The following is a 24,364-nucleotide window of genomic DNA, read 5'->3' on the forward strand; positions in this document are numbered from 1 at the left end:
TGAGCTGCCGAGTATTTGCATAGTCCCGCCCACACGTTGTTGTATCGTTATATTGTGTGTCCCGGAGTGGAGGGGTATCCGTGAGGTGAGCTGCAGTCGTACAGTATAAATGTTGAGATACGCATTTAAACCGAGGCTTAGGCACGCAAAGTAAGTCTGAGGGAAAAGTTTACAGCCCGTAGAGCTTCTTAAAGCTCAGAGTTTAAATTTTACGACCTGTCTTTAACAGATAAGGCCTCTAAAATCCCAAAGCTGAACCCCTTAAACCGAAATGCAGCTCTCTCTAGTCAGTGTCGGAGGTAGCAGTGTTTTGAAAGCTGTTGAGGACAATTCAGACTTTCCCTACAGACTTGGCTTGGTTTTGAGCGACCAGAAGCGTGCTTCACCGCCGTCTCCGTCCTCGTTTTCCTCCAACTCTGGCGCCAGAGCAGCTGGGAGAGGGAAAAGCACCGCGGGGCTTTGTTCAAGTGTCCCCGAGGAGAAGACACTCTTCTCGGACACTGAGGCTCCCCAGCGCCGCCGAGTTTCCTCCGCTGGAGAAGGTAAGCACTTCACCTACTGTATTTTTATATTCAATATATTTTACTCACAGTGTTAAATGTATTTTAGCTACGTTTTAATCTACTGAGGTTTTAGTCTTTCACATTAATCCCTAATTTCTTCTACAGGGTTTAATTTCATTTTCTTGTTTTAGCTTCTGTTTTTATTCCACAACGCAGATAGCCGGAAAAAGTAGTCCCAGAGTTGAAGGCTGTCCAGTAGGACTGTCCCCTCAGGTCTTTTCCTACTGGACACAAATGACAAGAGGTTTGAGTTATCTGGCTAAATTGAGAAATCCTGTGGAATACCCCGCCTTGGACCCAGGTTTACATTCTTTTTTTAGACAAAACAAAATTCTGTCTTCCTCTAAAGAGATGCCAATTGAAAAAGATAAGAGAACTCATCTTAAATATAGTCAAAATGGCTGAAATTATTCAGCCAAGTCATCTGCCATCGTATGAAGACCCATTCATTAGAGTTAACTGATTTAAAACAAACTTCTGAGCAAACTTCTAATACACTTAATGTTAGATGTAGTTAACTCTATTTAAAAAAAAAAGTAAGGTGATACCACTTGCCGTGATTTATTTACTCTTTTGTAGTGCCGTCATTTTGTTCTAAAACACAGTGTGACAGGAAGTACAGGTGCTGAAACATGACACTCTGAAATTAAACATTTTAAAGACCCTCTGAAGGGAAAATGGAGTATTATAAGCTAGAACACATATGAGTGTTATCAGTTAGCGTCATGGTGTGTTCTCTCTGTGTCTGCGTGGGTTTCCTCCGGGTGACTGTCTGTGAGGAGTGTGGTGTGTTGTCCCTGTGTCTGCGTGGGTTTCCTCCGGGTGACTGTCTGTGAGGAGTGTGGTGTGTTCTCCCTGTTTCTGCGTGGGTTTCCTCCGGGTGACTGTCTGTGAGGAGTGTGGTGTGTTCTCCCTGTGTCTGCGTGGGTTTCCTCCGGGTGACTGTCTGTGAGGAGTGTGGTGTGTTCTCCCTGTGTCTGCGTGGGTTTCCTCCGGGTGACTGTCTGTGAGGAGTGTGGTGTGTTCTCCCTGTGTCTGCGTGGGTTTCCTCCGGGTGACTGTCTGTGAGGAGTGTGGTGTGTTCTCCCTGTGTCTGCGTGGGTTTCCTCCGGGTGACTGTCTGTGAGGAGTGGGGTGTGTTCTCCCTGTGTCTGCGTGGGTTTCCTCCGGGTGACTGTCTGTGAGGAGTGGGGTGTGTTCTCCCTGTGTCTGCGTGGGTTTCCTCCGGGTGACTGTCTGTGAGGAGTGGGGTGTGTTCTCCCTGTGTCTGCGTGGGTTTCCTCCGGGTGACTGTCTGTGAGGAGTGGGGTGTGTTCTCCCTGTGTCTGTGTGGGTTTCCTCCAGATGCTCCGGTCCAGAAACCCACGTTGGTAGATGGACTGGCTGTGCAAAACTGTCCACAGGTGAGAATCTGAGTGGGTGAGTGTGTGAAAATCCCCAAGAATAAGCCTATTTAACACAGAACTATTTTGTTCCACCCGTAAATACTGAAGTTAATATGAATGAGGCAGTATATGTAGGGCAGCCAATCAGATCAGAGCTCATTTACATATAATATTTTACAGAGTGACCAACCAATCGGTTTATTCTAGAGCATCAAGAGTCTAGATGTAGTGCCGTCATTTTGTTCTAAAACACAATGTGACAGGAAGTACAGGTGCTGAAACAACACGCTCTGAAATTAAACCTTTTAAAGACCCTCTCCAGGGAAAATGGTGTATTATAAGCTAGAACACATATGAGTGTTATCAGTTAGCGTCGTATCCTGATGGTTATCAGTCAGTTTGAAACCGCATCATTATAAAGACTTATAAAGTCTCATACAAGCAGATTCAGACATACAGGATTTCTTTCATCATCAACCTAAGGTACCAATCCCATCAAAATCCAGGTCGAGCAGTGAAGGGGTGGGTGGAGATGAATGAAATCAAATGGACACTTCATTTCTAACGTTCCAACACCAGCACCTGATCTCCTTAATGCGCTCCAGGCTGAATGCCATCAAATTCTCACCTGTTCCTACATCTAGTGTAAATCCGTCTAGATGATTACCAGCAGGAAAGAGGGACAAACTCTTGATTAACATCACTAATATAAGTAGAAATCGCGGAGCTCAAGTAGTCGCTCCCCACCTGTGGTTATATCTTAAAATGATTGTTATTACTAAGCTATGCTTATGTTTTGTGTAGAACAGCTGGAGTGAGGTCTCTGTCTCATTTTGCCTCAGAGTGCACTATATTCAGTTACAGGATTGAGTAACATGACGTTTTAAACTTTTATCCGCCCACAAACCTGACAGGTTCTGTTTCATTGCTGGTTTCAGGAACAATCAGGACCCAACAAATAAAAACCTGTGGTTGTTTTTAATGCATGAACGCACATTTCTACCGAATGCACTGCAAGCTTCTCCTTTCTAGAGAAATTCTCACTGGATGAAGTAGAGAAATAGCAGCTGTTTCTGCAATACGTTAAGAATATTGACCAACTTCAGAATGCTGCATGTGACAGAAATTTTTAGCAATATTATTTATTATTAAAGCTCAGTAGAATACCAACATAGGACGGCGCCGTAGCACTAAAGATATTATTGCTTCAGGGACTCTGGGTCTCTGTGTGTTAGGGGTTCTCTCTGTGCCTGCATGAGTTTCCTCCGGGTGACTGTCTGTGAGGAGTGTGGTGTGTTCTCCCTGTGTCTGCTTGGGTGTCCTCCGGGTGACTGTCTGTGAGGAGTATGGTGTGTTGTCCCTGTGTCTGCGTGGGTTTCCTCCGGGTGACTGTCTGTGAGGAGTGTGGTGTGTTCTCCCTGTGTCTGTGTGGGTTTCCTCCGGGTGACTGTCTGTGAGGAGTGTGGTGTGTTCTCTCTGTGTCTGCGTGGGTTTCCTCCGGGTGACTGTCCGCGAGGAGTGTGGTGTGTTCTCCCTGTGTCTGTGTGGGTTTCCTCCAGATGCTCCGGTCCAGAAACCCACGTTGGTAGATGGACTGGCTGTGCAAAACTGTCCACAGGTGAGAATTTGAGTGGGTGAGTGTGTGAAAATCCCCAAGAATAAGCCTATTTAACACAGAACTATTTTGTTCCACCCGTAAATACTGAAGTTAATATGAATGAGGCAGTATATGTAGGGCAGCCAATCAGATCAGAGCTCATTTACATATAATATTTTACAGAGTGACCAACCAGTCGGTTTATTCTAGAGCATCAAGAGGTTGGAAAGTGGTGGTAAAAATGAATTGGGGCTGTTTATCGCTTATAAGAAAAGTTTAAATCTCTCTCTCCCTGTGGTGGGCTGTGAGATTTGTGAGTATGCGTTGAGCAGCAGTGTAAACATCTAATTTTTCCTGAACTTTTGGCAGAGCGACTAGTCCAACTAGTCGTAAATCAGCTCTGAGCGTCTTGGGAAAGTGGGGAGTCGTGTCCCTGCAGGATGTGCTGGGTGTACTTTGATTATCGTGTTGATCAGATGGTGAAGTTTGCATGACTTGGTGAAAAGATGGGCTTTTATATTAACGGCCATGTAAAATTTGACTTGTTGACTGCCTGAGATAGTATCCGTCGGTTATGGAAATCAGCTCTCTCTGTCTCTCTTTCTGTGTCTTATTCACTCACTCGAGGGCCACCCACTCACCAGGGCTTCTCTGGCGCCGGTGTGCAGGTTCAGGAATTTGGACACAGATTGGAATATGAGACGCGTTGGTGGAACGGTTGTGTAAAGGTTAGATAGATGCACAAGAATGCAGCCTTTTGGACTGAATGTGGACGTTTAAAAGGGACTCTGTGAAAGAGGAGGACACAACTCAAGGTAATGAATCAGAGGGAGCACCTAGAGTTTATTAGCAAAAATGCGTACATTATATATCAAGATTTCAAAATATAAAAGTCTTGAATTTGATTGGCTGAGCAGGCATGCCACAATAGCTTTTTGGGTTATTTTTTGCCCAAGATATGATTACTATAAACAATATTGTTTTCATTTTAAGACCATTTTGTGGCACTGGTGTAATAATATAATAATAATAATATGTTTCACATACCCAAGGACACGTTAAAACTGAAGGGGTTATATATCAAAAGAATTAATATATTCAGAGAAAAGGATTTGAACCAGGCTCTGAAAATAAAAAGAGAGGAAGAGCAGTGAATTTAGCAAATAAATGAGTTATTAAGAATGACTGTTTGGTGTGTTCTCCCTGTGTCCGTGTGTGTTTCCTCCAGGTGACTGTCTGTGAGGAGTTGGTGTGTTCTCCCTGTGTCTGCGTGGGTTTCCTCCGGGTGACTGTCTGTGAGGAGTGTGGTGTGTTCTCTCTGTGTCTGCATGGGTTTTCTCCGGGTGATTGTCTGTGAGGAGTGTGGTGTGTTCTCCCTGTGTCTGCGTGGGTTTCCTCAGGGTGACTGTCTGTGAGGAGTTTGGTGTGTTCTCCCTGTGTCTGCGTGGGTTTCCTCAGGGTGACTGTCTGTGAGGAGTTTGGTGTGTTCTCCCTGTGTCCGTGTGTGTTTCCTCCAGGTGACTGTCTGTGAGGAGTTGGTGTGTTCTCCCTGTGTCTGCGTGGGTTTCCTCCGGGTGACTGTCTGTGAGGAGTTTGGTGTGTTCTCCCTGTGTCTGCGTGGGTTTCCTCCAGGTGACTGTCTGTGAGGAGTGTGGTGTGTTCTCCCTGAGGGGATATATATCAAAAAGAATTAATATATTCAGAGAAAAGGATTTGAACCAGGCTCTGAAGATAGAAAGAGAGAGGAAGAGCAGTGAATTTAGCAAATAAATGAGTTATTAAGTATATTCAGACATTGGAATTGGAATTAAAAATAAGTTTAAATATCCTAAATAAACATAAATTAAATCCACATTTTGGCCCCAGAACTGAGACCAGAGAAAACCAGAGAACAGAACAGAGTGAGCAGCTATAATACTGGGTATGTTCATGACAAGACATGTAAACACATTGGGCAACACTGAGGTCAGCACAAATTATGGAGGAAATGTCCATATATTGCAAGATACATTGATAATATAATTATTGGGACAGGCCTAATAATAATAAGTATAATTTATATCACACCTTTCCTATACCCAATGTCTGTTTACAATGAAGATAGGCCAAAGAACAGAAAAAGACAAATAAGGACACAGCAATACAGAAAGTATCGAACGCAGACAGCAGTGGTGAGAGTTGAGCGGCACCGTTACACAGGGTTTAAACGGGCTCCCAGAATCAACAGTCACTTAAAATACCAGCATAATTAGTGGTGTACTAACTTCAGAAGAGCTCCCTCGATTAACGTTAGCTGCAGTATTAGCAGCTGTTAGCTGGAGACGGGCTCCCTCAGTTAGAATTTGCTGCTTTTAGCTGAAGAAGGGTTCCCTCAGTTAGCATTAGCAGCAATTAGCACCGGTGCTACCTCTGTCAACATTAGCAGCAGTATTAGCAGCTGTTAGCTGGAGATGGGCTCCCTCAGTTAGAATTTACTGCTTTTAGCTGAAGAAGGTCTCCCTCAGTTAGCATTAGCAGCAATTAGCACCGGTGCTACCTCTGTCAACATTAGCAGCAGTATTAGCAGCTGTTAGCTGGAGACGGGCTCCCTCAGTTAGAATTTGCTGCTTTTAGCTGAAGAAGGGCTCCCTCAGTTAGCATTAGCAGCAATTAGCACCGGTGCTACCTCTGTCAACATTAGCAGCAGTATTAGCAGCTGTTAGCTGGAGATGGGCTCCCTCAGTTAGAATTTGCTGCTTTTAGCTGAAGAAGGGCTCCCTCAGTTAGCATTAGCAGCAATTAGCACCGGTGCTACCTCTGTCAACATTAGCAGCAGTATTAGCAGCTGTTAGCTGGAGACGGGCTCCCTCAGTTAGAATTTGCTGCTTTTAGCTGAAGAAGGGCTCCCTCAGTTAGCATTAGCAGCAATTAGCTCCGGTGCTACCTCTGTCAACATTAGCAGCAGTATTAGCAGCTGTTAGCTGGAGATGGGCTCCCTCAGTTAGAATTTACTGCTTTTAGCTGAAGAAGGGCTCCCTCAGTTAGCATTAGCAGCAATTAGCACCGGTGCTACCTCTGTCAACATTAGCAGCAGTATTAGCAGCTGTTAGCTGGAGATGGGCTCCCTCAGTTAGAATTTGCTGCTTTTAGCTGAAGAAGGGCTCCCTCAGTTAGCATTAGCAGCAATTAGCACCGGTGCTACCTCTGTCAACATTAGCAGCTGTTAGCTGGAGACGGGCTCCCTCAGTTAGAATTTGCTGCTTTTAGCTGAAGAAGGGCTCCCTCAGTTAGCATTAGCAGCAATTAGCACCGGTGCTACCTCTGTCAACATTAGCAGCAGTATTAGCGGCTGTTAGCTGGAGACGGGCTCCCTCAGTTAGAATTTGCTGCTGTTAGCTGAAGAAGGGCTTACTCAGTTAGCATTAGCAGCAGTTAGCACCGGTGTTACCTCTGTCAACATTAGCAGCAGTATTAGCGGCTATTAGCTGGAGATAGCTGCTCTACGTTAGCATTAGCAGCCACAGAAAATCTGCTAAGAACAAACAAGAAACATGACATAAACTACATTAAAGGAACACTAAGATTTGGGTTTTTGGCTCCTGGAACTCCCCTCGTGTAAATAATGTTACAGCACTCTTCTAAAATCATTGGAGAAGTTGGTTTCTTGCCCTCCTCCAAAAGTTACATAGTGCAGTTTCTGCAGTATTGAGGCTAGACTAGCAACAATCAGAACGTTCTCTCTATTACAAGTCAGAGAAGCATTAAAATGACCTTGAATATGTATTTTAAAGGTGAAAATGTTACGTAGTGTTCCTTTAACACATTACTAGTCTACTTTTTAAAGCATTAGAATTAAATTTTGTGGAAAAACATGTTCTAGTTTACAAATATCCACACTCCGTGCAGTAATATGATGTTCCACCTCTGGTGACTAATCCACCTGAGGCAGATGGAGTTTTAACTCAGCCAGTTTTCTCCTGTCTGCTGGGTGTCGAGTGTCAGACGCTGCTGGAGATTTGCATTTGAAACAGTTCTGCAGCACAAAGGCCCTGCAGCTGCCCGCAGGACAATCTGCAAGTGAATGCAGCGGACCTCAGAGCGACTCGTTCTGAAAGGTGTCTACAATGCAGAGAGGCCCTGGTGTTCTTTCAGACCTACCTACATCCTCTAAACTGCGCCGTTGAAGAAATAATTTGTCAGACTTTCAGATTTACACCATTTCACTCTTGTCCCGAATGTAGTCCGTCGGCCTGAATGCATCCAGGCGTCGCTTCTTTAGATTTGCACTGGAGCTGCAAGGCTACAGCTAAGGTATTAGCCACCAGAGCTGGACTAGCATAGCCAAAATCCAAATTAGAAAATTGTCACTCCAGTAAGAGTACTCATCATGAACCTTAATCATTAGTGAAGTGGTGAGGTCATGTGCCCCACACTGCAGGAATTTTAAACCCTTATAACCCATGCTTGAGTTTGAGTTCAAGTTCATCTTCAGCTGCTCTGGAGTGACCCACTTCATTTCATCCTGCCCTCGTCTTGTAAACGCTGGGGTAAGCCATGTAAATTTAGATTCTTGAGAAGAAGCAGCGACCAAATTTAGAACAGAACTGGAAAAACAAGGAGAATTGGCTGCTGAGTATGAGAGGATTTGAATAGTGTGTGCCATAAAGTAAATACATTTCACTCAGATGCCTTTTAATTACCAAGTGGAAATGCATGTGGTTAAAAATCTCATCAGGTTACAGCTAGGGCTGGACAATAACTCGGTATATATCACAATATCAAATGTTTCAATAACGATGATTTTTATACATATTTTCAATATACGTTATTGTGACTGACGGTCATTAGAGGGTGCTGTCATCCGTTTGAGGAGTGTGGTGTGTTCTCCCTGTGTCTGCGTGGGTTTCCTCTGGGTGACTGTCTGTGAGGAGTGTGGTGTGTTCTCCCTGTGTCTGCGTGGGTTTCCTCTGGGTGACTGTCTGTGAGGAGTGTGGTGTGTTCTCCCTGTGTTTTCGTGGGTTTCCTCCGGGTGACTGTCTGTGAGGAGTTGGTGTGTTCTCCCTGTGTCCGTGTGGGTTTGCTCCGGGTGCTCCGATTTCCTCCCACAGTCCAAAAACACACGTTGCAGGTGGATTGGCGACTCAAAAGTGTCTGTAGGTGTGAGTGAATGTGCATCTGTGTGTCTGTGTTGCCCTGTGAAGGACTGGCGCCCCCTCCAGGGTGTATTCCCGCCTTGCGCCCAATGATTCCAGGTCGGCTCTGGACCCACCGTGACCCTGAATTGGATAAGGGTTACAGATAATGAATGAATGAATGAATATTGACAAAGCCAAGAGGTTGTTGTTTGATGGTGATGTCATATTGCTTGCAGTTTTTCTGTGACCTTTTTATTGTTCATATCGATATCGGACGTTTCGGTATCGTATTAACCGAAATGGAGAAACGTATTGTGATGTAAATTATTAGCCTTATTGTCCAGCTTTAATCACAATCCAGATACAAGGTCGAATTGTGGTCTGTGTTAATGAAAGTAGGGCTGAATATATCTCAATGTCGTCAATTAGGTCTATAGCAACATAATGTGTTCTACTGTTGTTCCAAGCTGGATATTGTACATCAATCTGAAGAACTTTACCATGCATAGAACCATATAAATAATCCAGAGGTTCTGTATAGAACTAATGGTCTGTTTGGTCCACATGTGTGTTCACTTTTATGGATGTCAGCATGTCACACACCTCAGAAACCTCTGCTCACTGCACATCTTCGTTGACACCAGTAAAATCTCAGGCTCAGCAGGTTGAACTGAACCGTGTTTGTCTCGGGTGAATGTACACAGTGCGGTTCAGATCGGGACGTGGTTGTTATTGATGGGGCTCGCTAATGAGCGATTAAAGCTGAAGTGTGATAGAGTATGTCTAGAGAGAGAGCGAAAACACAGCACTGAGGAATCCCAAGATTACTGGCAAAGAGTCGAGAAAAACATCTGCTATGAAATAAGCGTGTTTTCCTGTCGGCCTGGAAGGGTTAATGACCCCATGTGGTTTGAAGGCAGCATGCGACGATGAAGGCCTGCACTTTGCACCATGCTAATTAACGTGCATGAGCTTCCATTGCCTGTTAGCTACATTAGCTTTGTCGCCCCGGTTCAGACCACGAGAAGTGTGCTTCAGACACTGAGGATGTCGTGGTGATGAAGGAGAAACCTGTGAAGTGCTGGTTATTGATGATTATTTTCATGCTGGTGCACCACCCACTGGGTTATTGTGTTATTGTGTGCGGTGCCTGGAGATGCTGTGTGTGTGTGTGTGTGTGTGTGTGTGTGTGTGTGTGTGTGTGTGCGAGGTGGATGTGTGAGAGAAGCAGTGTGCTTTCAGCTCAGTTTCGGCTGTAGGCGCTGTAAGGCCTGGTGTGTGGGTTTTGAATGAGTGTTAAAAGTCTTCTGAATGCAGTTTCACTTTGCTTCATTTCCTCTGGGTTCATGAGCGCAGCTCAGACCCTGCTGTAAACACCCTTAACTTACCTGATTTCACCCTGCCAGAGATCAACACAGCAGCTAAGGTGACCTGGGCTCTGTTGACGGTTTTGGTTCACATTGTGTATTATGCAGAAGCTGATGGGTGGACGTAGGGCTGGACATTGTGGGCACAATTTAATTGCGGTCGATACGATATAATTCCGATAACGATATGAACAGTGTAAAATCCACTGAAAACTTCCATCGCAATGACATCACAATCAAACATAAACGATTGTCTTTGTCCAAATTAATATTTTTATATGTAAATTTTAAATTGAGTACTGAACTGACGACAGCGCCCTCTAATGACCGCCAGTCAGTGACAGAGGCTGTAAATAATGTATATTGAAAATATGTAGGGCGACACGGTGGCACAGCAGGTTAGTGTCGCAGTCACACAGCTCCAGGGACCTGGAGGTTGTGGGTTCGATTCCCGCTCCTGGTGACTGTCTGTGAGGAGTGTAGTGTGTTCTCCCCGTGTCCGTGTGGGTTTCCTTCGGGTGACTGTCTGTGAGGAGTGTGGTGTGTTCTCTGTGTCTGCGTGGGTTTCCTCCGGGTGACTGTCTGTGAGGAGTGTGGTGTGTTCTCCCTGTGTCTGCGTGGGTTTCCTCCGGGTGACTGTCTGTGAGGAGTGTGGTGTGTTCTCCCTGTGTCTGCGTGGGTTTCCTCCGGGTGCTCCGGTTTCCTCCCACAGTCCAAAAACACACGTTGGTAGGTGGATTGGCGACTCAAAAGTGTCCGTAGGTGTGAGTGTGTGAGTGAATGTGTGTGTTGCCCTGTGAAGGACTGGCGCCCCCTCCAGGGTGTATTCCCGCCTTGCGCCCAATGATTCCAGGTAGGCTCTGGACCCACCGCGACCCTGAACTGGATAAGCGCTTACAGATAATGAATGAAAATATGTATAAAAATCATCATTGTTATTGAAACATTTTATATTGTGATATAAATTGATACTGAATTATTGTCCAGCCCTAAATGGGTGATATGTCATCGTTAGAATATGAATATTGCTGCTGATTTCTTCTGATATTGAAAACGTTCAGTATGTTTTACTCTTTTTTTCTTCTATTCTACCTTCTGCTTCTTCTTTTCTTCTTCTTCTTGATTACTTTCACTTATATTATGTATATTTACACGTCGGGGTATTACTTTTGCAAAAGCCCTAGTCAAAATTGACATTTAAAATATATCCAAATATTGGTTTAAGTAAAAACTGAATGAAATTTTTACAAAAATTTTGTTTGTGCAAAATGCAGGTGCATTATTATATTCTATGCTGTATTTTATTGATTTATATTTCAATATCATTACTCCGCAAATTAATAAAAAATAACCCCCCATAGATGTTTGAGGTTCTCCAAGTTCTTAAATCTTAAATAATTTAACAAAACATCACCAGGGGGTCCAACTGCTGTCAACAAAATAAACAGAATTTTGCATCTTTTAATGTGTTTGTGTTGTTGTGTATTTTTTGTGTTGAACAGTGGAGAAGCCAAAACCACCCTCATTAGGACCACTACCTCCACCACAATCACCAGCTCCACCACCACCACCTCCGAGCTCTTCGATGGACCTTGTCACAGGCCAGTACTTGTGTGGTCAGTGGCCACGAGAGATCCGTCAGCCACAGCTCACCTGCATGACCGACAAAGCCACACAGGTGAGACCACACGCACTGATGACCTTTTTGCAGACTGCTGCGTTAATGAGACACTCTGTCCAACTCAACAGAATCGCACAGTTCTCTACAGCTCAACACACTGGGAGGAGAACGCTACCCTGCAGTGGTGGGAGCTCTTATTACCAGTGTACTTGCTTTGCATTGCCTTTGTGGAGGATGAAAAAGGATGTACACAAGCGCTGCTGGGCTGTTTACTGATTTAACAAGCTGACCAACCCTGCTTTGCCATGTGGTTCGGACCGCCCACTTTTTAAAGGGGGGCGGCCCGGTTGCGCAGCAGATAGTGTCGCAGTCACACAGCTCTAGGGACCTAGAAGTTGTGGGTTCGAGTCCCACTCCGGGTGACTGTCTGTGAGGAGTGTGGTGTGTTTTCCCTGTGTCCGCGTGGGTTTCCTCCGGGTGACTGTCTGTGAGGAGTGTGGTGTGTTTTCCCTGTGTCCGCGTGGGTTTCCTCCGGGTGACTGTCTGTGAGGAGTGTGGTGTGTTCTCCCTGTGTCCGCGTGGGTTTCCTCCAGGTGACTGTCTGTGAGGAGTGTGGTGTGTTCTCCCTGTGTCCGCGTGGGTTTCCTCCGGGTGACTGTCTGTGAGGAGTGTGGTGTGTTCTCTGTGTCGGCGAGGGTTTTCTCCGGGTGACTGTCTGTGAGGAGTGTGGTGTGTTCTCCCTGTGTCCGCATGGGTTTCCTCCGGGTGACTGTCTGTAAGGAGTGTGGTGTGTTCTCTCTGTGTCTGCGTGGGTTTCCTCCGGGTGACTGTCTGTGAGGAGTGTGGTGTGTTCTCCCTGTGTCTGCGTGGGTTTCCTCCGGGTGACTGTCTGAGGAGTGTGGTGTGTTCTCCCTGTGTCTGCGTGGGTTTCCTCCGGGTGACTGTCTGTGAGGAGTGTGGTGTGTTCTCCCTGTGTCCGCGTGGGTTTCCTCCAGGTGACTGTCTGTGAGGAGTGTGGTGTGTTCTCCCTGTGTCCGCGTGGGTTTCCTCCGGGTGACTGTCTGTGAGGAGTGTGGTGTGTTCTCTGTGTCCGCGAGGGTTTTCTCCGGGTGACTGTCTGTGAGGAGTGTGGTGTGTTCTCCCTGTGTCCGCATGGGTTTCCTCCGGGTGACTGTCTGTAAGGAGTGTGGTGTGTTCTCTCTGTGTCTGCGTGGGTTTCCTCCGGGTGACTGTCTGTGAGGAGTGTGGTGTGTTCTCCCTGTGTCTGCGTGGGTTTCCTCCGGGTGACTGTCTGAGGAGTGTGATGTGTTCTCCCTGTGTCTGCGTGGGTTTCCTCCCACGGTCCAAAAACACACGATGGTAGGTGAGTTGGTGACTCAGAAGTATCCATATGTATGAGGGAATGTGTGAGTGTGTGTCGCTTTGTGAAGGACTGGCGCCCCCTCCAGGGTGTGTTCCTGCTTTGCTTTCAGTGATTCCAGGTAGGCTCCCGACCCACTGAACTGGATTTGGGTTACAGAAAATAAATGAAATAACAAATGAATATTAGTCAAATATACGTTTTTAGTTTATTTAAATGTATGTTACATAATTTATGCATTTATGTCTGTTATGTTCTCCATATGCCGTGTCTCAGGACTGATTTAGGCTGCTAAAGGGTCTGAAGGAAGGAAAAACCCCATGTTTGAAAATATTTACAGGCTGTTGGTGGCAGTGGGAAAAAGTTCTTTAGATAGTTTTAGAGCAGGTGACAACAATGCAAATCACCCTCAAACTTATTCATTTAGACTGGAGTTTGCCAGCGTAGGCCTGTTTTCTGTGGCACAAATAGCCATCTGTCCTGAACAGAACAAATTTACTGTTGGATTTTCTACATCTCACTGTATATAAAGTCCTGTCTGGCTGCTGGCTGCTTTAATTATGCTGAAACCCCAGTTCTCCTCCTAAAGAAAATGGAGAACAAAAGCCAGACGTTTCGTCACCGGCTGCAGGCATAGAAAGTTGACTGATGAGTGCAGCTCTGTGGAGGTGCAGTCGTTTGCACCTGTCTTTCATACACCAGTGTGTGTGTGTGTGTGAGAGAGTGTGGGCGAGCGGGTGGGTGTGTGTTTACACTAAGTCAGGCGAGCGGGTGCACCCACAGCCTTGCCACCTGGCCCTCCAGGCCGCCTTTTTTCGCGCAGCGCTAAGCTAGCCGCAGCGGGAGCTATACATATGCTAATGCAGGCTTCTGGGCCACAGAGGCCACGAGCTCTCAGTGCAGGAGGAATGTCTGCATCATTCTTCCCTCCATCTGCTGCGTGTCGTGGCCCTAGAAAGACTCCGCAGATCAAGGGAGTGAGAGATTTTTAACGATCGCCTTCATAGAAAATACAGTATTTAGACGGAGAGCATTGTTTTGTCTCTGTACATCTGCTCTTAAAAAATTAAAGGGCCCATACGATGGGAAAGAGAGGCTTGGCTAATTTGACATTACCTCTTTAAGATGATTTCAAGCCAAACACCATGAATATAAATATAAACAGGTAGTGTAGTGTTAGTCCAAGGGCTCTTATTGATGAGTGGTGTGTGCGCTCGTGTAGGGAACAGAACCATATATGTAGCAGCATGGCTGCGCAGCAGGTGGTGTGCAGTCACCCAGCTCCAGGGACCTGGAGGTTGTGGGTTCGAGTCCCGCTCCGGGTGACTGTCTGTGAGGAGTGTGGTGTGTTCTCCCTGTGTCTGCGTGGGTTTCCTCCGGGTGACTGTCTGTGAGGAGTGTGGTGTGTTCCCCCTGTGTCTGTGTGGGTTTCCTCCGGGTGACTGTCTGTGAGGAGTGTGGTGTGTTCCCCCTGTGTCTGTGTGGGTTTCCTCCGGGTGACTGTCTGTGAGGAGTGTGGTGTGTTCCCCCTGTGACTGCGTGGGTTTCCTCCGGGTGACTGTCTGTGAGGAGTGTGGTGTGTTCTCCCTGTGTCTGCGTGGGTTTCCTCCGGGTGACTGTCTGTGAGGAGTGTGGTGTGTTCTCCCTGTGTCTGCGTGGGTTTCCTCCGGCTGACTGTCTGTGAGGAGTGTTTTCCCCGTGTCTGCGTGGGTTTCCTCAGGGTGACTGACTGTGAGGAGTGTGGTGTGTTCTCCCTGTGTCTGCGTGGGTTTCCTCCGGCTGACTGTCTGTGAGGAGTGTGGTGTGTTCTCTCTGTGTCTGCATGGGTTTCCTCCGGGTGACTGTCTGTGAGGAGTGTGGTGTGTTCTCTCTCTGTCTGCGTGGGTTTCCTCCGGGTCACTGTCTGTGAGGAGTGTGGTGTGTTCTCCCTGTGTCTGCGTGGGTTTCCTCCGGGTGACTGTCTGTGAGGAGTGTGGTGTGTTCTCCCTGTGTCTGCGTGGGTTTCCTCCGGGTGACTGTCTGTGAGGAGTGTGGTGTGTTCCCCCTGTGACTGCGTGGGTTTCCTCCGGGTGACTGTCTGTGAGGAGTGTGGTGTGTTCTCCCTGTGTCTGCGTGGGTTTCCTCCGGGTGACTGTCTGTGAGGAGTGTGGTGTGTTCTCCCTGTGTCTGCGTGGGTTTCCTCCGGGTGACTGTCTGTGAGGAGTGTGGTGTGTTCTCCCTGTGTCTGCGTGGGTTTCCTCCGGCTGACTGTCTGTGAGGAGTGTTCTCCCCGTGTCTGCGTGGGTTTCCTCAGGGTGACTGACTGTGAGGAGTGTGGTGTGTTCTCCCTGTGTCTGCGTGGGTTTCCTCCGGCTGACTGTCTGTGAGGAGTGTGGTGTGTTCTCCCTGTGTCTGCGTTGGTTTCCTCCGGGTGACTGTCTGTGAGGAGTGTGGTGTGTTCTCCCTGTGTCTGCGTGGGTTTCCTCCGGGTGACTATCTGTGAGGAGTGTGGTGTGTTCTCCCTGTGTCTGCGTGGGTTTCCTCCGGGTGCTCCGGTTTCCTCCCACGGTCCAAAAACACACGTTGGTAGGTGAATTGGTGATTCAAAAAGTGCACGTAGTTGTGAGTGAATGCCAATTATTTGTAACTTAAAAAAAAATTCTGTTATATCCCCACTGTATGTTCATGTACTGTCCCTTTAAAACCATGCTACCAAGCTGTAGTCACATGACTCTGCCCCTATCTGCCTCATGAAAGCAAACTAAACGCAGAGGCCGGCCAAGCGACTCGAGCAGCAAGCACCAAAGAATAACGTCCGTGGTTTGGACGTGCTGTGTTTTGACTGTAATCAATATGACACTGAACCAAAAGTCAAATGTAAACACTGAGTAAAAAACTGCTTCAGCCAAAGCACAATCACACACCAAATATAAACAGTGCTCAAAAAACAAGAGAGGAACAAGCTCCCAACGACATTAGAAAAAAATATCCCAGCTTTAACACTGGAGCAGATTTACAGCACAAGCCTCGTCACTCGTTAACTACGAGGGTCAAACATACAAACACAAAATAATCGTTCATTAATCGTAATCATGGTAAAATATACAATCGTGATTGCGAAATTTATCATGGTTGTGACATCACATTTATGCATGAGGTCATTTACATTCATCAGACCATCAGTCCATAAATAAAGATGATTAATTAATATTTGTTGTGTTACAATTTACATATGCCCTCCAATTCCACCAATAGCAGCGCAGCTATCCGCTCCTCCTGAAGTTATAAGGAGTGTTGTAGCTATAGGTGTGTATTGAGTGGAGGAACAGTTGTCAGGACCTGAATGCATCTGAGAAGTTTGCCATGTTTCTGAATGGAGGTTCAGCTTGGACTGTTGTTTTGAATGAAGCATAATTTTCAAAGATCTCTGTGAAGAGCATTACCTCTCTAACTCTCTACCTGAACATATCTCATTGTTTTGTTTGGTGCCTGGACTTGATTAGCTCTGGGCTAAACTCTCTGGTTTCTGATTTTTATCTTTCCCAACTACAGCTTTTTTACTGTCAGACACAACAGCTGGTGTAGAATGTGTAAACACACACACAGAAACAAGCTGGACGTTCAGGTTGGAACAAGACTCTAGTGTCACCAGTGAAAGGAAGAGGAAATAAGAGCTCATTCGCTTCAGAACGGCTGCTTCTCCATCAGTTAGTGATACACTGAGGTGTAGACCTGTGTCAGTATGGTTGTATGTATATATGTGGTACATGGAACGTTCCAGTGACTGTACGTATGTGCACTTTGTAGTTCTTTTTACTGTTCTTCAGTGGTCAGGACCTCTGGAGGACCACCACAGAGCAGGGATTATTTGGGTAGTGGGCTCAGTCCAGCAGTGACAGTGCAGGGTTTAAAACTCCAGCAGCCACTGCTGTGTCTGATCCACTCGCACCAGCACAACACACACCAGAGAATGAACCACCACCGAAATCATGGGGATCTTTTGGGGGGCTTATAACACCTGTATAAACGCAAAACTGTGTGTGTGTGTGTTTCTAATGTGTGTTACAGACCCCTGGTTTCTGGACGGATGATTTGGAAGGGCTGAATATACACAAGCGCTCAGCGTCGTGGTCTAGTGCAGATCACCGTGGAGAGGTAACTTAACGACACACACACAGAGACTTTCTAAAGTGGCTGTTTGGTGTAGGAACCCAACTTAACCACACACCACTCATATTTAACAAAGATTTTGATCAGTGACCACAAACACTGACATATAAATATCTCCAATCAGCAGCTCTCCATTCTGTCCACATTACGTCCTCCTCCTGACAGCTTTGCAGTATCTGAGACACTATAAGACTCTTTAAAATACTGTTTAAAAACTGTTTATATCATTTCCTGTTGTGTTCCACTCACGCCCTCAGTACAATCATGTTCCTTCAGAATTAAACTGAGTGCACAAGGGAAGTTCAAACGCTATTACACTGACAGAAATATAACTGTGAGTACATTCCTCTATGACTTTCTCCACATACTTTGTGCCACTCGATTAGAAACAAGGTCCAAACTAATAGGAAGATGTTCTACCGGTACCAGTTGAGCCTGTGATTCTGCTTTACATTTCTGTGGTATGAAGATTGGGAGTTTGAGTTCTTGCTGGTGCCATGACCCTAAATGAGATGAGTTGATTAATGCAGTGATATCAGGGCTGTTTTCAGCCAACGGATATATCCCCTATGTCCTGTCAGAAACCCCTTCTTGCACAGTTCTCCTGACTTTAACACTTTAAAACAAACCCACACTTATACAATATTTGAAAACAGTTGTTAATTAGGTTGTAAACACCTTAAAAGTCATTAATAATCATTTGTAACAGATATGGTTAATGTTAAAAGTATTAACTAATGTGTTCTGGGGCTGACGGGGTTAAGGAGAAGAAGTGGGTATTGTGAGGTCAGTATTTGGCAAGGTTTAGGTTTGACTGTAGATGGATGTGGGTTCACTATTTGGCAAACAGGTCAGGGTCGCCCTTTCCTTTCATGTGTTATATGTAATTCTTTATGACTTTTAATGTATTAAAATAACTTAATACCCATTAATACACAGATTTTAAACCTTTAGTCTGTTTAGAATTAGACAACACTTAAAGTTCAGTGCACTCCCTCTGACATTTGAGCTGATTTAGGCAGGAAGTTTGCACGATGCACTGCATAGGTTTCCATTACTTGTCATTTACTGTAGCTTCAGCTGCTACAGGTTTTCTTCTTTCATATAATGATGGTATTTTCCATAAGAAATACCACAATGTGTTTATAAAAAAGGAGCTGCCTGGAACAGATTGACAGTTTTACACCATGTTAATGAGGATTGTCTGGGTGTGGTGGACTTTAAATGTTGAAGCTTGTCCTAATTGTATTCACTGACAGCAAATACTTCCTAATCACTCTTTATCCTCTTCGTTTCATTCACAACAACAAACAACACATTTCAGAACACGATCCCTTCCCCGAGAGGCTGCTCCAGTTCAGTGGGCCGACACATTCTGGCTGTTTGAGTCTGTATTTCTGGGCTCGACGGTGTCCATTTTAATCGCTTCCAGGTGTCGGAATGGATATGTTTTTTTAATTATTTATTTATTTGCAGATCGCCAAACTGCGTGCACAGCTCCGGAGGAGTGTGTTGGGAATTCACCATACCAAAGAACAGGAGTCAGTTTCCTCCTTTAACCAAGTTCAGGTGTGTGGTTGTGTGTAGTGTTGTGGTCGTGTGTGTGTGTGTGTGTGTGTGGGGTCGTGTGTGTGTGTGTGGGGGGGGTCGTGTGTGTGTGTGGGGTCGTTCGTGTGTGTGTGTGTGGGGTCGTTCGTGTGTGTGTGTGTGGGGTCGTGTGTGTGTGTGGGGTCGTGTGTGTGTGTGTGTGGGGGGTCGTGTGTGTGTGTGTGTGGGGTCGTGTGTGTGTGGGGTCGTGTGTGTGTGTGTGTGGGGTCGTGTGTGTGTGTGTGTGGGGTCGTTCGTGTGTGTGTGTGTGGGGTCGTTCGTGTGTGTGTGTGGGGTCGTGTGTGTGGGGTCGTGTGTGTGTGTGGTCGTGTGTGTGTGTGGGGTCGTGTGTGTGTGTGGGGTCGTGTGTGTGTGTGGGGTCGTGTGTGTGTGTGGGGTCGTGTGTGTGTGTGGGGTCGTGTGTGTGTGTGTGTGGGGTCGTGTGTGTGTGTGTGGGGTCGTGTGTGTGTGTGGGGTCGTGTGTGCGTGGGGTCGTGTGTGCGTGGGGTCGTGTGTGCGTGGGGTCGTGTGTGTGCGTGGGGTCGTGTGTGTGTGCGTGGGGTCGTGTGTGTGTGCGTGGGGTCGTGTGTGTGTGCGTGGGGTCGTGTGTGTGTGCGTGTGGGGTCGTGTGTGTGTGTGTGTGTGTGTGGGGTCGTGTGTGTGTGTGTGTGGGGTCGCGTGTGTGTGTGGGGGGTCGCGTGTGTGTGTGGGGTCGTGTGTGTGTGTGTGTGTGGGGTCGTGTGTGTGTGTGTGTGGGGTCGTGTGTGTGCGTGGGGTCGTGTGTGTGTGCGTGGGGTCGTGTGTGTGTGCGTGGGGTCGTGTGTGTGTGCGTGTGTGGGGTCGTGTGTGTGCGTGTGTGGGGTCGTGTGTGTGTGCGTGGGGGGGGTCGTTCGTGTGTGTGTGTGTGGGGTCGTGTGTGTGTGTGTGTGTGTGTGCGTGGGGTCGTGTGTGTGTGTGTGGGGTCGTGTGTGTGTGTGTGTGTGGGGGGGGGGGTCGTTCGTGTGTGTGTGTGTGGGGTCGTGTGTGTGTGTGGGGTCGTGTGTGTGTGTGTGTGGGGTCGTGTGTGTGTGTGTGTGTGGGGTCGTGTGTGTGTGTGTGTGGGGTCGTGTGTGTGTGTGTGTGTGTGGGGTCGTGTGTGTGTGGGGTCGTGTGTGTGTATGTGTGTGGGGTCGCGTGTGTGTGTGTGGGGTCGTGTGTGTGTGGGGGGGGTCGTTCGTGTGTGTGTGTGTGGGGTCGTGTGTGTGTGTGTGTGGGGTCGTGGGTGTGTGTGTGTGTGTGTGTGTGGGGTCGTGTGTGTGTGTGTGTGGGGTCGTGTGTGTGTGTGTGTGTGGGGTCGTGTGTGTGTGTGTGGGGTCGTGTGTGTGTGTGTGGGGTCGTGTGTGTGTGTGTGGGGTCGTGTGTGTGGGGTCGTGGGTGTGTGTGTGTGGGGTCGTGTGTGTGTGTGTGTGGGGTCGTGGGTGTGTGTGTGTGTGTGTGTGGGGTCGTGTGTGTGTGTGTGTGGGGTCGTGTGTGTGTGTGTGTGTGGGGTCGTGTGTGTGTGTGTGTGTGGGGTCGTGTGTGTGTGTGTGTGTGGGGTCGTGTGTGTGTGTGTGTGTGGGGTCGTGTGTGTGTGTGTGTGTGGGGTCGCGTGTGTGTGTGTGTGTGTGTGGGGTCGCGTGTGTGTGTGTGGGGTCGCGTGTGTGTGGGGGGGGTCGCGTGTGTGTGTGGGGGGTCGCGTGTGTGTGTGTGTGGGGTCGCGTGTGTGTGGGGGGGGTCGCGTGTGTGTGTGTGGGGGGTCGCGTGTGTGTGTGTGTGGGGTCGCGTGTGTGTGTGTGGGGTCGCGTGTGTGTGTGTGGGGTCGTGTGTGTGTGTGGGGTCGTGTGTGTGTGTGGGGTCGTGTGTGTGTGTGTGTGTGGGGTCGTGTGTGTGTGTGTGTGGGGTCGTGTGTGTGTGTGTGTGTGGGGTCGTGTGCGTGGGGTCGTGTGTGTGTGCGTGGGGTCGTGTGTGTGTGCGTGGGGTCGTGTGTGTGTGTGTGTGCGTGTGTGTGTGCGTGTGTGTGTGTGTGGGGTCGTGTGTGTGTGTGTGTGTGTGGGGTCGCGTGTGTGTGTGTGTGGGGTCGCGTGTGTGTGTGTGGGGTCGCGTGTGTGTGTGTGTGTGTGTGTGTGTGTGTGTGGGGTCGTGTGTGTGTGGGGTCGTGTGTGTGTGGGGTCGTGTGTGTGTGGGGTCGTGTGTGTGTGTGGGGTCGTGTGTGTGTGTGTGTGGGGTCGTGTGTGTGTGTGTGTGGGGTCGTGTGTGTGTGCGTGGGGTCGTGTGTGTGTGCGTGGGGTCGTGTGTGTGTGCGTGGGGTCGTGTGTGTGTGCGTGGGGTCGTGTGTGTGTGCGTGGGGTCGTGTGTGTGTGTGTGGGGGGGGTCGTTCGTGTGTGTGTGTGTGGGGTCGTTCGTGTGTGTGTGTGTGGGGTCGTTCGTGTGTGTGTGTGTGGGGTCGTGTGTGTGTGTGTGTGGGGTCGTGTGTGTGTGTGGGGTCGTGTGTGTGTGTGTGTGTGGGGTCGTGTGTGTGTGGGGTCGTGTGTGTGTGTGTGTGTGTGTGTGTGTGTGGGGTCGCGTGTGTGTGTGTGTGGGGTCGCGTGTGTGTGTGTGTGGGGTCGTGTGTGTGTGGGGTCGTGTGTGTGTGTGTGTGGGGTCGTGTGTGTGTGTGGGGTCGTGTGTGTGTGGGGTCGTGTGTGTGTGTGTGTGGGGTCGTGTGTGTGTGTGTGTGTGGGGTCGTGTGTGTGTGTGTGGGGTCGCGTGTGTGTGTGTGGGGTCGCGTGTGGGGTCGCGGTCGTGTGTGTGTGTGTGGGGTCGTGTGTGTGTGTTTGTGTGTGTGTGTGGGGTCGTGTGTGTGGGGGGGGTGTGTGTACAGTTTAGCTGCACTGGTTTAAATTTCAAAACACTGTTGTACTGAAGGTGTGTGTGTGTGTGTGTGTTATAGGCAAAACTACCTCCTCCATCCTTGAGCAGCATATCCATCTCCAAGCCAGCTGTGTGTAGAGTGAGCAGCTACACCGACAGCATCAACCATGAGCTAGAGAGTGTGTTTGTCGGTGATAACTGGGGGAAACAGCAAGAAAGGGTATAGACAAACATACTTTTTTCCACTTGCAATACTCTGCACAGTCACGGATTATGTATTTAATTCCCTCCTTTTTATTTTAATGAGCATATTTTTCAGCATTTTTGTTATTCAAAATTTGCTTAATGCACTGTTGCTTAGTGTACAATCTAGGCCAGAAAATGTGTTGACAAACGGCTATATATTTTCAATTGTGCAAACCCTGATTTATTTTTTTAGTGTCCTTGGGTTTGTGAAAGCCTCTATATCAGGTGTCAAACATACGGCCCGCGGGATAAACCTGCATTATTAAAGAATAAACTCATTTTATTTAAAACCTGCAGTTCCTATGTTGTCCGCTAGTTTTAGTCAGTTCTATCACTATTGGCTAAGCATTTATTGTTTATTGATAGTCAGAAAACATGTTATTTCTTACTAATTCAAGGAATAAGGTTTAAAAGACCGTTGGTACCACGTTGTGTTTTCCTGATGTTATAGGAATTACAGGACGGGCGCTGTGCTCCAGTTCCTCCTCATCAGAGCAGTGACCACCACATACACAGCATGGACACCCACCTCTTTTCAAATGGTCACCACAGTCCACATCTCTTCCCCTCTGCGGCTGACCTCCCCCAGGCCCTGGACCCCTTCGGCAGCATGACGGATTTTGGTGAAGGCCTCGATTATGGTACAGTCTCTGTTCTTAAACATGGTTAATCAGCCACGCTGTGCTTAAAGCTACGTGTGTGTTTGAGTTCCAGCAGCAGGTCTCAAAATGGAAGTTATACAAGTGTGTAACAGTGATGTACAGTACATTTTAAATATGCTGCAGCCATTTAAAGATACAGTACTAGTTTTAGAAATTATTCTCTTTGAGGAATGTGTTTGGACACACCACACGTTGTTAGGTCGGTCGACTGGGTGAAACTGTCCACAGGTGTGAGAGTGAGTGGATGAACTTATCAGCACCATGTGTGTTTCGCTTCCTTTACAGTGAATGAAAGCAGCTCCCCACCGCCCCCACTGGCCAGCTCCCCCACACCCAACAACAGCTTCATCTTTAAACGTGTTCCCCCTGAGGGCTGCGAGAAAATCAAGGTGTTTGAGGAGACTTTGTGAGTGGAATTGTTTCGTTTTTATATCTATATTCATAGAGTACTATTTGTATATTTGTAAAAATAGAGTGTAGCCCTTCTGTTGCCTCACTGCTCATTATTCATGACATTACTCACTATATAGTGCACTATTACAGGGAACTGAAATCAGGAGGGTACTGAGCTACATCGTAGACTTTAGAATAGGCATCAACAGACCAGCTGCACTTTACTGTCTCCAAGTGTACTGTGGATTCACAAGGGTTTCTAATATAGTGGCCAGTTGGAGCGAGTGATTTCCCTTCTGTGTGTTTCTCAGGCAGGTGTTCTTATTATTGTGTCTCTCTCCAGCCCCTATAGGTCCAAAGGTTTCCCTGTCTTCTCCTGTCCAGACAGAAACAAAGTGAGCTTCGTCCCGACCGGTTCAGGACCGTTCTGTCCCGTCAGACAGCAGGACTCCTCGTTCTTTCCCTCAGACTGTGGTCCAGGTTCCCAAAGTTTGCAGCCCTTGAGTCAGTTTAAACAAGCTGGGGTCCGAGAACGACCACCTCCATACAGCTGCGGTCCATACAGGGCACTTCACTGCTGACCGACACCAGGCAGACGTCAGAGGATGGATTGAATTTTCTCAACGGTTATAAAGCAGTATATGGTCAAGTTTAAAAAGGGCTGGGATCACTACTTTACTTGACTTTATTGTCCTCTACTTACGTTTGTGCCTGGACTTACGCCGAGTGTCTTGAGACGCACAGGAAGTTATTGGGTGTGCGAAGAGCCCTCCTACTGGAGAGTCTTCAACCTGCTAAATGTGAGTGAGTGAGTTACAAGTCAAATGCACAAGGTCCTCCATATGTAAAGTATGATCGTGTTGGACTGACCTTGTCAGTCTCAAACTGTCTAGAAGGTATGTGAACATGGGTGGATAAATTTGTTGGTAACCTTCCACAAAAAAACAAATATAATAATAAAAGCACCCTATAAATAAAACTGAACTGAGGGGGTTTTGACGTGAAAGGGTCTGTTGTAGGCATCACGTTAACCGTTCCGTTCGGACTCTAGAATGGAGTATTTCACATCGAATCACTCGGAATAGCTTACTGTACATCTACAGAAAGGTAGAAAAATGGGTGGACCTCCCTTTGAATGTTAAAGGTCAGACCATTTCTTATGAATTTATCAATGTTAGCCGCCAGTTATTTGGAATAGTGTACGATGAAATAAATCAAAGCTGTTTGATAAATATTACGTTTTAAAAAAAGTAAATGGAAATGACCTTTGAGGACAGTGTTTATTAATGAGTATCATTTTTAAACGCATACATTCCGACAGGTGCTAAGGCTTCATTAAAGCTGCGCTGTTGCAGTTTGGGGAATTGGCGAGCTCCCTGGTGAAAGCATGTCATTGCAAAAACCTGCAGCATATTTTCTAACGTGTTCTGTGCTAAAGAGAACTTGATCAGA

The 24,364-nt window shown here is 47.3% G+C and overlaps 1 protein-coding gene across 1 annotated transcript; it reads left to right on the top strand.

Annotated features, from left to right (window-relative positions):
- Positions 1-75: 75 nt before the first annotated feature.
- LOC136666640 (glucocorticoid-induced transcript 1 protein) lies at positions 76-24,103 on the top strand. The gene is made up of 8 exons (XM_066644958.1): positions 76-542; positions 11,529-11,704; positions 17,055-17,141; positions 18,633-18,725; positions 21,691-21,831; positions 22,309-22,498; positions 22,805-22,925; positions 23,256-24,103. Exons 1-8 carry the CDS (start codon positions 272-274, stop codon positions 23,491-23,493), a joined length of 1,317 nt encoding a protein of 438 aa, XP_066501055.1. The 5' UTR covers positions 76-271; the 3' UTR covers positions 23,494-24,103.
- The last annotated feature ends 261 nt before the right edge of the window (positions 24,104-24,364 follow it).

The sequence above is a fragment of the Hoplias malabaricus genome, chromosome 1 (genome assembly GCF_029633855.1).
Source record: "Hoplias malabaricus isolate fHopMal1 chromosome 1, fHopMal1.hap1, whole genome shotgun sequence".
NCBI classification, from domain to species: domain Eukaryota; kingdom Metazoa; phylum Chordata; class Actinopteri; order Characiformes; family Erythrinidae; genus Hoplias; species Hoplias malabaricus.